Here is a 14,439-nt window from a genome sequence, read left to right on the forward strand (position 1 = left end):
CACTTTCGTATATCCAACCTGAACTTCAGCTAGAGCAGTAGTTTGGCGATTCCGGGATGTAACATGCAGGTTTTCATCCTTGGTAGCGTTGAGCAGAAGTTTATTCCGAACAGTCCAAGACTCCACATCGACGAGACATTGTTCGAGTTTAGCAATGCACTCATTCCTATTAGATGGCGTCATAGAAATGTGAGGCTGGTGTCGTCAGCATATGCATGCACTGGACTCCATTTCCCACTGCAATGATTCATAATTAATCAAATCAGCAGGGACACAATAAGGTAAATCGATCTTCATTAAATATATCTTTGTTGTAGAAAGAGACAAAAATAAGATAAATAATATTTTAAAGCTGTATTTTATTTGACAACACATTTTATAAACAAAACAAGAATGCATGCAACTCTTGGTTTATCAACACATTTGTTAAGGAACAATATTGTAAGAATTGCCCTAGTGAAACAAAGCGGGAGCAGTTATCAGTCGTTCTGATCGTATTATTCATCAAAAGTACTAAAATGAAAGTTGGAATGAATATCAATACCTCAGTACAGTGGTTTAAGTTTTCAGACATCAGTAACATTATTTCACAATTACACTTATATATCGTCTCCAGGCTACGATAATTTTTCCATTTAAGTCTTTTTTGAACTTTGCGAAAAAGTACAAAATATGGTTCAAGAATGTATCAGTTACGTAACCACCCTATCCGTTTCTGTTTATTCCTTTTCATTTGTCTCCTTATCATTTGTTTTTGTGCAAAGATTGGTGAATAAATATGTTGACATGCATACTTAAAACATTTTTTGTACTTGTTCTCAAAATTACAAACAAAAAACTTCGGCAAATATTGCAGCATAGTGTTGATATGTAATAAAATGTGTAATAGCTCATGAACGGTAACTCAACTGTAATATACTTGTTAAAACCAAGTTCAGTGCTCAGTGAAAGAAATTCTCAATATCAAGTTGACTTTAATCTCCTTACCTCTAAGTGATCGGATTAAGATGACTCGCCATATCGAATCTAGTGACGCACATGCTATAACAGAATTGAAAATAAGACAATGGTGAACAATAACCTTGGTTATTGTTTAAGTCATATAGTGAAGTTCTAAACTGAAATAGCAAGAACCCCAATCAGGCTGGTTGTATACAATTATTGTAATCTTGATGTATCATTGTTAATTTTCAATCAAAATTAGTTTTTACTAAAACCGTTGTTACCATTTTTCGCTCTCTTGGTTTAATAATATCGAGGGTTGAGAGCCAGAAAGTCTAATCTCACAATCACCTGCTCCCACAAACTGAGCATTAAAGTCGCCAGGGCACTATAGAAGATACAGTCCATTAATCATTGGGTATATTTACGAGTTGATTTTGAGAAAAATTCAATCGGAAGTGAAAAATGGTGAAATCAAAAAAGCAATTCTGACAAAACTGTAATTATAGCCCCCAATGATGTGCGTTGGAGAGTTGGGGGGAAATCCTTCATTGGTGAATTATATTACTTTGAAAAGCTAATAAAAGGTTGATCAAAAAAAGTTGAACACCATTATCAACCACTATGGGTTTTTTTCTGACATTTGCTGAAAAAAAATATAACATTATTGCTTTACATTTGTCCAAGAAAATTGATTTTAAAGTGAAAATGTAACTAGTGAATGTGTGATGAACAAAACAAACCACTTCTCCAATTGACATCTTTGCTAAACAATTAATCGGATGACAACTAAAAATAGATTAACAATAACAAAAGGGAGAGCGTGGAGCAATGGTTTGGGTACTTGCCTTTAGTGAATCAGGTCCCGGGTTCAATTCCCGGCGGTGACGATTTGCTGGGATATTGGAAAAAAAGTCTGAAATTAATTGGCAACCTTTGTAGATGGTTCATTTAGAATTGGGTAAATAAATCATGAAAGTTCTCCGTCCTTCGGAGGGGACGTTAAGCCGTCGGTCCCGTGTGCAGAGAGCCATACCTGTACATGTATCTCGCAGCCAGTTCCGAAAAGAGTAGGGTGTTAACCCCTGACTGTTCCTAACACGTCCCGGTATTCAAATGGACCCCAATGGAAATAAGCTTCAATAGAGGCTTTCTTGGGTTATCCAGGGTTGTCAAAACTCGAACAAATCAATTCAAATCAAAAGCAAACAAAAACTTTTTAAGTTTTCAATTCAGCATGAATGGTTTCCTTACAGGATATTTGGCATTGATATACGCAAACTGCTGTATTAATAAACCTGCACGCCTCTTATTTTATTCAAGTACAAGATAATACCGGTAATTTATCACGACAAAACTGTTCAGAGTTCCCCTAGTTCCACGTGAAGCCTTAAAGTCAAATAAACTGCAGGAAAATGTAGACGTTGATAAGAAAATAAAATCATGTTATTTTTAGGACGAATGTTATTCTTTCAAAAGATAGCTGTATTAAACTCTTATGGGAATTATACGCTGAAGGTTGATAGACATTCAACATGTTCAATAAAAACCTCGGTGTATATATGCATATTAGATGGAAATGTACCCAGATCTCAAATGCAATACTATATCACTTTGAACGCTTTACATTAACTTTACTCGCGGGAAAGTTATATTACGCTAACTATCGATGCTGAATTACTTTTTTACTCTTTAAATTGCATAGGCGACATACGAGTATACGTACTGGTTTGTGTCGGGCTAGATAATCTCCAGCAAATGATTAAAAACCTGATCATATACAAAATGTAACTGAAAATCTTAGTCACTCTTGCATGTATCCATCCCCTTAAGGTGATACATGCATTTATCATTATGTCAAACAGTGGCAAAATGAGCATTTGTAGATTATGCAAGACAAATTTGTCAAATAGTGGCAAAATGGCCATTTTTATACAGGGGAAAGAAGAATTACGCATCGCACACTAGCACAATTGAACGTGAAATTACAAATAGAAACATAACATGCATAGGCAGATATACCAGAGAAAAAAACTCTAGACATACTTGCCTGTACGGGGACTTGAACCCCAGACCTCTTGCTTGTCGGACGAGCACTCTATCACTGAGCTACACAGACTGTCCCTGATAAACAGGACTCAAGTCTGGTACTTATGGATATGAGCAGTCATGCGGGGTAAACAATACAAACAACACATTACGTACCAGTGTGTGAGATCGATTAATGATGCTTACCCGCCAGCCTAATATAAACATACAAACAAGGGGAGAGGCTTACGCATCATATACTGGAACAAGGAAACATTTACACATTACAAACTAGTGCACGAGATCAAATTAATTTATAGGCTTAATCGTTATTCTTAATATATCAATATACAGGGAAAAGAAGAATTACGCATCGCACACTAGCACAATTAAACGTGAAATTACAAATGGAAACATAACATGCATAGCGCATAGGCAGATATACATAGGCAGATATACCTGAGAAAAAACTCCGGACATACCTGCCTGTGCGGGCACTTGAACCCCAGACCTATCGCTTATCGGGCGAGCACTCTGCCACTGAGCTACACAGACTGTCCCTGGTAAGCAATACTCAAATCTCGTACTTATGGATATGAGCAGTCATGTGGGGTAAACAATACAACCAACACATTACATACCAGTGTACGAGATCAATTAATGATGCTTACCCACCATGCATCCTAATATAATCATACAAACAAGGGAAGAGGCTTACGCATCATACACTGGAACATTTAAACATTACAAACTAGTGCACGAGATCAAATTAATGATGCTTAATCGTTATTCTTAATATATCACTGCCTCATTTCAAATGTTTAGTTTTAGTTTTGGTTTTGGTTTTGGTCACGTGGTTTCCTATTGTCCTGCCTAACCACTTGAATCATAAGATATCGAACTCATTGTTTCTACCTTTTGTTTAAAACCGAACATTTGTGTCAGTCAGTTTCGGTTTTGGTTTCAGGACTGGTGTGAATCGTAAAATTATTTGATTTGAAGTTACCTACTCTAAGTATACAAACGAAATGTTTAAATTTCGCAGTGCAATATTCACGAGGAGAGAAATCGAGCATGGTAATCTACATTGAAATACGTGGTTTACAAAACCGAATAAGCCTAGGCTAATTCACCTGTGAAAAAATATAGACAATCGAAATATTTGCATTCGACATTACAAAAGGGGTCACTATTGTAATTGTATAGGTGCTATAAACAAAATCGATTCATGTCCTTAATCCCATGTACCAGAATCGATGGAAGGCCATTATATGACCTCTAATAACCTAATAACTTTTACTGAAGCAATTTTTACTGCAAAAAGTAGAAGATAGAGGGGAGAAGAGATTGTGGTGTGTGTGTGTGCGGGGTGGTTGGAGGGCAAGGGGGATATGGGCCGGGAGAGAGAGAAACAGACGAGAGAGAGCATTGGAAGTGAAAGAGAAGAGGGAGGAGAGCTCGAGATGAAGATATCGAATGTAGGGGAGGAGGAGGGGGAAAGGGGTAATTTAGGGAAGAGGTGGTTATATAGGGAGGGTAGCCCCCTCTTAAAGAGGTATGGGTTGTGCTTCCCGGGGAGAATAAACGAATTCATAGTCAAGTCATCTCCATGCATCGTTTATGTTTCATACAAACAAACAAATCCCCCACCCCGCCCCATCCTTCAATATACGCGCATGTATATGATTTCTATAGGCCTAGAACTCGTGAGTGTAATATGCCACATACCTTCGACAGAGAGCATCAACTGTCGTCCGCGGGATAGATTACCGATATCAATCATGATAATAATTATGTTAGCACAATAGGCTATTGCATACTTCTGGTTATATACCCTATACTGTGTCCTCCCAACATAATAGTGTTATGATTGCAGACCAGATCAGCTCTACTTTTTAATCCCTTGATTTTTGGTTTCTGAACAAAAGAGAAACCGAAACTAAAGATTTGAAATGAGGGACTGTTCCAGTGTCAGTGGAGCGAGTCAGGGGATTTCAAGTGGGTGATTATTGATTTGCAAGTGCCATATTTGGGCATAAGTGCGGTCCACCATTCAATGTGGAGGATGGGCTAGACTTTATCGATTGATTTTGATGGAGTAATTTCCTGTTAAACAGGTTTAAATACTGCAAAGGTCGAATCATGTTTCCTGTGCAGCATAACTGCACTATGATGTGATCATTATTTCTCAAAGTCACCCATGTTTTGCATGTATCACCTTAATCTCCCATCTATCAGAGCCAAGTTTTGATTCATTAAATGAATGTTCAAGACACATTTTAGGATAGACAATTTTGGGAATATCAATACAGATTCCTTTTGTCAATTTCTTTGCAAAATTAATTAAGTATTATAGCTATAAAATGGAAAGAACATGTAGGCAAAACAGTTTTAATGAAAAATAAATATTGTATAGTATCTCTGAATACCTTAAACAAGCATTCACTGTATGAGAAGAAAATGCCACAGTTTGTTCTGTTGAGTATACGCCAATATGAAGTTTTAGATCGATTATCATCCAACGCGTGTATCAAATGGTAATATAAACTTAAGTCACATTTAAATTAAAATCAAACAGATTTTGATGAGTTTCCAAAACCAGGGTAACCCCTGTTATTTGCAATAATAATTATGATGATCTGGTTTCGTCTTCTAGTCTTTAAACAAGAACAGAAAGAGATAACGTAAATAAAGAAAATTATCGTTATTCGCTATTCTTTATTTGGATATTGGAGCAACTTTGGGTTCAAACAAAAATATACGCATCGCTTATGTAACCTATGTACATTCAGCGTGTGCTAGGATATGAGTAAATTCATTGCACTGACGTTGAGATCGACGCTACATTATACATTTGGACATCTGAATGCAGCCACAAGAATACTATCTATATCAAGAAATTCTCTGTCCTGGTGGAACACCTGCCACGCGTGTGGCCCACGACTGGAGGGCCATACAACGCTATCCAGAAGATCACGAGCCTTGACTAATACATATTTATAGTACGCTACACGTACATACATACATACATACATTATAAATATTTATATAGCGCTGCTACATTTAGAACGTAGCGCTCAAAACAAAAAACACAAAACAAAGCAAAAGAAGAACATGAAGAAAATAAATAAATGAGAACTGCCTATGAAGGCTACAAAATCTATGGAAACAAGTGTGACTTTAGAACCCTCTTGAAAATACCCACTGATTGTGATTCCCTGATACCAATTGGCAGTCTATTCCAGGTTCGGGGCGCAACATAGGAGAAGGTCCTGCGTTCAGCTGACATGAGTGTTTTGATTGTGTTGTGCTCTGTCAGGAGGGTGGTATCAGAAGCAGAACGCAGGCCTGCCCGCGCAGGGCAGTGCAGGGAAACACAATCAGACAGGTACTCAGGAACACTCTTGGTGAGGCATTTAAACACAGTGACTAAAACTTTGAAATTGATGCGCTCTTCAACAGGGAGCCAGTGTAACTGCTTTAAATACGGTGTGGCATGATCATATTTGAGGGCCTTACATATCAGCTTCGCAGCCCAATTCTGGATCCGTTGTAGTCTTTGAATGTCTGCTTTACAACAGCCAAGAAGCAGCCCATTGCCATAATCGATCTTGGAAAGGACCAGGGCTCTTATGACCAGATGACAAGTGTCATAATCCAAGTACCGACGTATCCGGGAAATGTTGCGAAGCTGGTATGTAAGGTTAGAACAAAGAGTCTTGACGTGAATGGACATAGACATTTGACAGTCAAAAATAACCCCTAGGTTACGCACAGAATCTGAAGGACAGATGGATTTGTCCCCAACCCTCAAAGCAACCGGTATCATTGAGCGCTTCAGGTGTGGAGTAGTGGTCACAAAAACCTCAGTTTTGCTGTCATTAAGTTTCAGCATGTTCATTCTCATCCAAGCCTTAAGAGCATCAATGCAACGAGATAGATTATCTAAAGCAGCAGCAATGGATACCGGGTCTTTGGGATCAAAGCAGGTGTACAACTGTACATCATCTGCATACAAGTGGTAGGATAAGTTGAATGATTTGATGATACGACCAACTGGTAAAATATACAAAGAAAACCCTGAAGGTCCGATGATTGAACCTTGACTCTGCTGGTTCTCTCAGACAGGTAGGATCTGAACCATTGCAAAGCTTTACCTTGTATTCCAATTTCACTCTGTAATCTGTTGATCAGCATGTTGTGATTTACAGTATCAAAAGCACTGCTCAAATCAAGGAGTACTAGAAAAACACCTTTGTAGTTGGAAATACACTTCATGATATCATTCTTAACACGCATTAATGCTGTTTCTGTGCTGTGTGCCTTTTTATAAGCAGATTGTAATTTTTCACCCAGGTTGTTTCTTTCCATATGATCATTCAAAGACTTAACAGCCTGTTTCTCAATAAGTTTTGATATGAATTGAATATTGGACACAGGTCTGAAATTGCTCAGGTCATTTGAGTTGAGAGATGGTTTTTGATAATGGGTGTGACAATAGAATGCTTCAGGTTATCAGGAAAAACACCAGTATGAAGGGATTCATTGATGATACGTGTGATAATGGGAACAAAAACATGAATATTTTGTTTCAGAAACCATGTCGGCACAGGGTCGAGCAAGCAAGACTTTGTGGAAGCTTTGTTAAGGGCTTTAAGAACGTCCTCCTCGCCCAAAAGATCAAACTCACTGAATGAAGCACAAACTGGTCTCTCAGGCAAAGGGTCATATCTGTCTAGATCAGGTTGGTCTTTACCAAGATCTTGATATATGGTAGTGACCTTGTTGTTGAAAAAGCTAGCAAAGTCATTAGCCAGTTCCTGTGCCGATTCATGGGCTGGGAGCACTTTGGTGAATCTGTTTAGCAAACCATTCACCTTCTTAAATACAGTTTTGTTGTCCGCATTCTCAAGTTCATTCCTGTAGAAATTTTGTTTTGACATTTCAATCATTTCATTAGTAACAGTTCGCTGTGTTATATATTGCTGGCGATCCGACTCTAGTCTAGATTTCCGCCATTTCCTTTCCAGCTTACGACGGAAACGTCTAGACTGATGAATTTCTTCATTATACCAAGGATTTGATGGTCGAGAACGGATGGTATTCTTTACCGGCGCATGTTTGTCAAGCACCTGCCTAACAATGGTATCATAGCACATTGCCATATCGTTGACATTTTCATACTTTTTATCAAAAGATGCAAATTCAGTAGAAAGATCAGCCTGAAAGGCATCCTGATTCACTTGATTTAATCTACGAGAGGCAACCATGATCTTTTTTGGTTTAGGCTTATGCTGCTGTACACTAAATGAAATTACATTATGATCAGATAACCTTAAATCTACTGCACAATTCATAACCAGGTCTTCATCAAGCCGTGATATAACAAGATCAATTGTGTTCCCATTGATGTGCGTTGGCCCAACAACATGCTGATGAAAACCTGCGTTATCAATTGTGGTAAGAAAGTGTGATACATCGGACTTGAATGGTTCGTTCACATGTATATTAAAGTCACCTACTAATACTATCTTACTCGACATGGTGTTTACAAATTCAATAAAATTATCAAAGTCATCAAGAAATTCAGAAGTCTTGAGTTTGTTTACTGATGATGGGTAGGGTCTATAGATCACTATATAGAACACTTCCTTCTTGGGATCTGTAAAGCATGTGTGCTCAAAAGTACGGAATTTCCTGATTCCCATGTCAAATTTCTGGAAGTTCATTTCAGATCTGAACAGCGCACCAATACCACCTCCATAGGTTGAGGCTCCTCTAGGTGTGCTGAGGAAACTGTATCCGGGTAGTGTCAATTCTCTGATACATACGGGATCATCTTGATTTAGCCACGTCTCAACTACGAAGAAACAGTCTACGTCATGCTCAAGCACATATTCTGTGAACATGGTGGTTTTGTTCCGAATAGAACGAGCATTCCACAAACATAATTTGACATAGCCATCAGTGGTATGATCTGTTACTTGCTTGCTTAAGGGATCTTAAGGGCGCCACCACAACAGGTGAGCGCCACCACAACAGGTGAGCAGCAACCTCTGATATGTCTCCTGTCTTTGTTGGATTTTGTTGGATTTACTGTGTTTCATGTTTTGTACAATTTACTGTCATTGGATATATACCCAAGGAATCTACTGGTCAATTTACATGACTTTTTATGCTATATTTTTTATGTATTTTATGGAATAACATTTCTGACTTTCCAAACTGGACTACACCTGTTGTGTTAAATGATGACTGGACAAGGCCATTGTTTTTCATAATGGCTGTACAGGGGGATACAACTCTTTGACAATTAAGACCATGATAAAAATAGCTATAGAAATTTTAATATGGCTGCACAGCAAGTGTTTAGCTTAATGTTCCTACTTATCTTTACAACTCTGATCAACTTGTCTGATGATATTCAACCTAAGTATGAACTTAATAATGTTTCTGTTCCTCAGAAATATTATGACTGTAAATGTAATCATAATGGAAAATATATGAAAAGCAGAATACTCTATTATGCCAACTCTAATGTCACATTTCAGCTTATATTATGCGGTGACATTGAAAATAATCCTGGACCACTAAAGACTAATGAAACTGAATCTACGCATCCACCTACTACTACAAATGATCTCAAACCCATCTCATACAGCAGAACTGAACTTCTACAACTTAATAAATATGACCAACAAACAGTTCCTCATCTACCAAGTAAACTTTGGAATCATCTTAAGAACTTGGGTATAACCAACCGCTGTCGAATACCTCGCAAGAAAAGAGGTGGAACGAAAGGAAAACAGAAAAATAGAGCCACAAACAACTCTAATAATAATAAGACTGATGATTTACCATCAGAAGAAAATGCCTTTAACCATGACACTTCTTTAACTCGTGACTCCTCCTGCACTGAACCTGACAATTTAACTAATTTTTGTCTTATTAATGCTCAATCAATATGTAACAAAACAGATGTGTTGATTGATTACATCATCGAACATGATCTTCAGTTTGTTGCCTTGACTGAGACCTGGCTCAGCGACTCTGCAAAACATAAGAAGACTGTTGGTGATTTAAAACCCGCTGGTTTTGATTTTTACCATGCCCCCCGCCAAAACAGAAGGGGCGGTGGAGTTGGACTCATCTATAACATTAACATCAAGTGTGAAAATACCAACGTCTTCAATTCATCAACTTTTGAAACCTTGTGTTGTGACTTAACTTTTAAAGGAACTTCTACTCCCATCAAATTAGTTGTTGTGTACAGACCCCAATATAACTGCAAAACGAACAAGTCGACTGTGAATATGTTTTTAAATGATTTTTCAGACTACTTAACAACTTTAATATCTGCTCCGTGTAAGCTTCTGATTGTTGGGGATTTCAATTTTCATATAGATATACCCAATGACCCAGATACCATCAAGTTTCAGGATTTACTGGATACATATAACTTTACCCAATTTGTGAAAGAACCAACTCACGTAAGTGGCCACACTTTGGATTGGGCTGTAACTCGTTCAACTGATGATCTCATTCAATCAGTTCGTGTAGGTACCCTCTTTTCAGACCATTTTGCCGTTCATTGTAAATTAAACTTGAACAAACCGGGATACGCCAAAAATCAGACTACATATCGCAAGTTGAAAATGATAAACCATGTGGATTTTGATTGTGATATAAGAAACTCTGAGCTCATCACAAACCCCAAGACTGATCTATCTGGACTTATAAATCAATACAATGAGATTTTATGTTCCATATTGGAAAAACATGCACCTCTGAAATCAAGAACTGTCACATTAAGACCTCGCAACCCATGGTATAACGATGAAATTGCTGACGCGAAAAAGAAAAGAAAACGACTAGAGAGACGATGGCGGAAATCAAAGTTGCAAATCGACCGTGATCTTTTCAAGGCTCAGCGCCTCCTTGTAAACACATTGATTAATAAAGCAAAATCGTCATACTACAGGGATCAGATAGTAAACTGTGAAAACACTAAGGAACTTTATAATATTGTCGAATCACTACTCCATCAAAAGGGTAAACCCAAGCTACCATCTCATTCTTCTAATCAAGCATTGGCAAATACCTTCAACAAATACTTCATTTCAAAAATCACCAACATCCGTGCATCTTTCACGCATAATGACTTTTCTCCAACTCCTGGACTTACTCCGCCATCTATATGTAATTCTACTGTGCCAGAGTTGAACACCTTTTTGCCGGCCTCTGAGGAAGAAGTTCGCAAATTAGTCATGTCTTCTCCATCTAAGCATTGCCAATTGGATCCAATTCCTACTTCGATTCTCAAGGACCACATTGACCTTCTCCTCCCAACCATCACAAATATTGTAAATTTATCTCTTGAAGCATCTACTTTTCCTATGCAATTTAAAAGTGCTGTTGTTAAGCCATTGCTAAAGAAGGCAACTCTTGATTCTGAAAATCTCAGAAATTATCGACCTGTATCAAATTTAACTTTTGTGTCAAAAACTATTGAAAAAATTGTAGCGTCTCGTCTGAACAATCACTTTGAAACGCACAACCTTCTGGAAAAGTACCAGTCCGCGTACAAAAAATTTCACGGAACCGAAACAGCACTTTTGAAGGTCCAAAATGATATCTTATGGTGAACTTGATAAAAAACATGCTGTGTTCTTAGTTCTTCTGGATTTATCTGCGGCCTTTGACACTATTGATCACAATATTCTTCTTTCGCGTCTTGAATCCTTGGGTGTCAACGGCCCACCCCTTAAATGGGTTTTGACATATTTGTCATGCAGAAATCAATCCGTCAGCATTGGAAATACTTTATCATCTGCGGTAGACCTACCATTTGGAGTACCACAAGGCTCTGTGTTAGGCCCCATATTTTTCACTATATACGCATCACCTGTTATTGAAATTGCTCGTCATCATAACTTGAATGTTTATACTTATGCAGATGATACGCAGCTTTACCTTTCTTTTGATGTAAACAAACCCAAAGATGAAGACTTAGCTCGTCAGCGTATTGAAAACTGTATTTCTGATATACGATCATGGATGACAAAAAATAAACTAAAACTTAATGATGACAAAACTGAATTGCTCATAGTATCTTCCAAAAACTCTCAAAGTAAAATTCATCGTAACAGTATTCAAATCGGATCCTCAACTATATCTGCTTCAACCAGTGTGCGAAATGTAGGCGTGTGTTTTGATTCTACACTGTCAATGGATAATCATATTAAAAAGTGTGTCAATCTGCTTATTTTCAAATCCGCAACCTACGTAGTATTAGGGAAACTTCTGTCAAAGGATACTGCCGAAATACTTCTTCACGCCTTCATTACCTCACGCTTAGACAATGGAAATGTTCTACTAAATGGAATTACTGAACAACAGCTTAGGAAACTTCAACTTGTACAGAACTCTGCCGCACGCGTTTTGACAAACACTCGCAAACATGATCACATCACACCCATTCTTATGAAACTGCACTGGCTTCCCGTACGTGAAAGAATTGTATTTAAAACTCTTCTTCTCACATGGAAAGGATTAAACAACATTGCACCTTCTTACATCACGGACCTTCTTGTTCCATACACACCTGTACGCACTCTCAGATCGTCAGACAAATGTCTATTAAAAATTCCACGATCTAATTATTCTCTGGGAGACCGTGCTTTTTCTACTGTTGCACCAAAACTTTGGAACTCGCTTCCCTATAATCTGAGACAATCAATTTCTGTTGATCAGTTCAAATCTGGACTCAAGACTTTCTTATTCAATGCTGCGTATAATGTCAGTGTTTGATTTATCATGCTTTTATACTGCTCTGTATTTTTGTTTTACATGTATTTGTGGATTCTTTGGTTTCATGTTGATTGTACATGTATTTTGTATGAAATTGTATTGAGCTAACAATTTGGATAGCTGATTTGTTTTAATCAGCTATACTTTTTTTAAACTCTGTTTTCATGTTTACTTGTACGTGTATCTTGTTTTCTGCGCCTTGGATTAGATTTAATTTTCTAGATAAATGGCGCATTATAAATGCTTATTTATTATTATTATTATTATTATTATCGCTAGTTATTCTGACGGGAGCGATACAGGGGGTATCAGCAGTGAGTTCTTGTTCCTGGGGTTCTTGTTTCAGAGATTGAAGTTCAGTAGTTTTGTTCTGTTGGTTAGTTTGGCGGCGGGTGTGCGCACCACCACGAAGACCCCTATGCCTATATATACCAAAGTTCTTGAGATTGGTGTAGGTACTAGATGGTACCCATTTGGTTGCATTCTTACGTAGGGTAAGCAGTTCAGTCCTATTATATTGTAGAATAGTGGGTAGTGGATGAGTAGCACTTGACTGCTGAAGTGGGTTAGACCCGTTCATGATGAAGTGATCAAGTTGAAAAGTTCAGTTCAAGTTTCAGTTCAGTTCAAGTTTATTTTTCACCATCATCATATCATATAGGTAACAAAATATAGAGAAAAGGATGGTAGGACAATCACAAGAGCAAAGCTCGAAAGACGTGATTGCCCTCAGTGCAAAAACGAAAAGACGCCTACAAACAACAGACAAAGACGGGGGTGAAAACGGCAGACTGACAGGACTAGTGCAGACAGACAAAGACGTTGGCAATGGCATTTAAGGAAAATGGAGAGGGATAGAAGTATGTATATGTTAACTTAAGTACAACTTACAATAATATGATACAATTCAGAATACAATATATCTATGAGTATGAAGAAATTAAGTAATCTTTATAGTTGCGTTTAAAAGAATTAGGAGACAAAGCCATTTTGATTACGTCGGGGATAGAATTCCAAAGCAATGGACCCTGCCTCCTAATAGTGTTTCTAGCCAAATCATATTTGAATATTGCAGGACGAAAACAATGGGATGAACGAGTGGAATAACTATGGATGGCCATATTTGTAACGAAGTAATTAGAAAAATTAGACGGCATGTTGTTAATACTGAAATTATACATAAATAAAGCTTTGATGAGTTTATGAATGTCAAAAATATTCAAAGTATTTAGCTGAGCAAATAAAGGCGATGTGTGGGCCAACCAGGTTGAATTAGTACATAACCTGATAATCCTCTTTTGTTTAACAAAATAGAATTCAAATTACAATTGTTGGGATCTGCCCAAATTATATTACAGTAGTATAAATGGGGTAGAACAAGTGTATTGTACAAGGTAAATAACGTATTACACGAAAGAATATGCTTAAGACGATACAGAATTCCACTATACCTTGAAACAATATTGGTAACATAAGAATTGTGAGCATACCATGTAAGAGATTCATCAAGAATAACACCCAAAAATTTTGTATGAGTTACTTTAACAAGTTCAATGCCATCAATAAAAATGCGTGTATTGTGATAAGTGCGATTACTATGGCGGTTTTTAAAAATGATATAATTTGTTTTTTTAACATTAAGGGACAACCTATTAGCTT

The 14,439-nt window shown here is 37.4% G+C and overlaps 2 protein-coding genes across 2 annotated transcripts; one reads left to right on the forward strand and one right to left on the reverse strand.

The window, feature by feature from the left end:
• Positions 1-7,421: 7,421 nt before the first annotated feature.
• LOC140154425 (uncharacterized) lies at positions 7,422-8,879 on the reverse strand. Its single transcript, XM_072176991.1, has one exon. It carries the CDS (start codon positions 8,877-8,879, stop codon positions 7,422-7,424), a length of 1,458 nt encoding a protein of 485 aa, XP_072033092.1.
• Positions 8,880-9,320: 441 nt separating this feature from the next.
• On the forward strand, positions 9,321-12,063 carry LOC140154426 (uncharacterized). The gene has a single exon (XM_072176992.1). It carries the CDS (start codon positions 9,321-9,323, stop codon positions 11,613-11,615), a length of 2,295 nt encoding a protein of 764 aa, XP_072033093.1. The 3' UTR covers positions 11,616-12,063.
• Positions 12,064-14,439: the final 2,376 nt, after the last annotated feature.

This window comes from Amphiura filiformis, chromosome 6, assembly GCF_039555335.1.
Source record: "Amphiura filiformis chromosome 6, Afil_fr2py, whole genome shotgun sequence".
Classification (NCBI taxonomy): Eukaryota; Metazoa; Echinodermata; class Ophiuroidea; order Amphilepidida; family Amphiuridae; genus Amphiura; species Amphiura filiformis.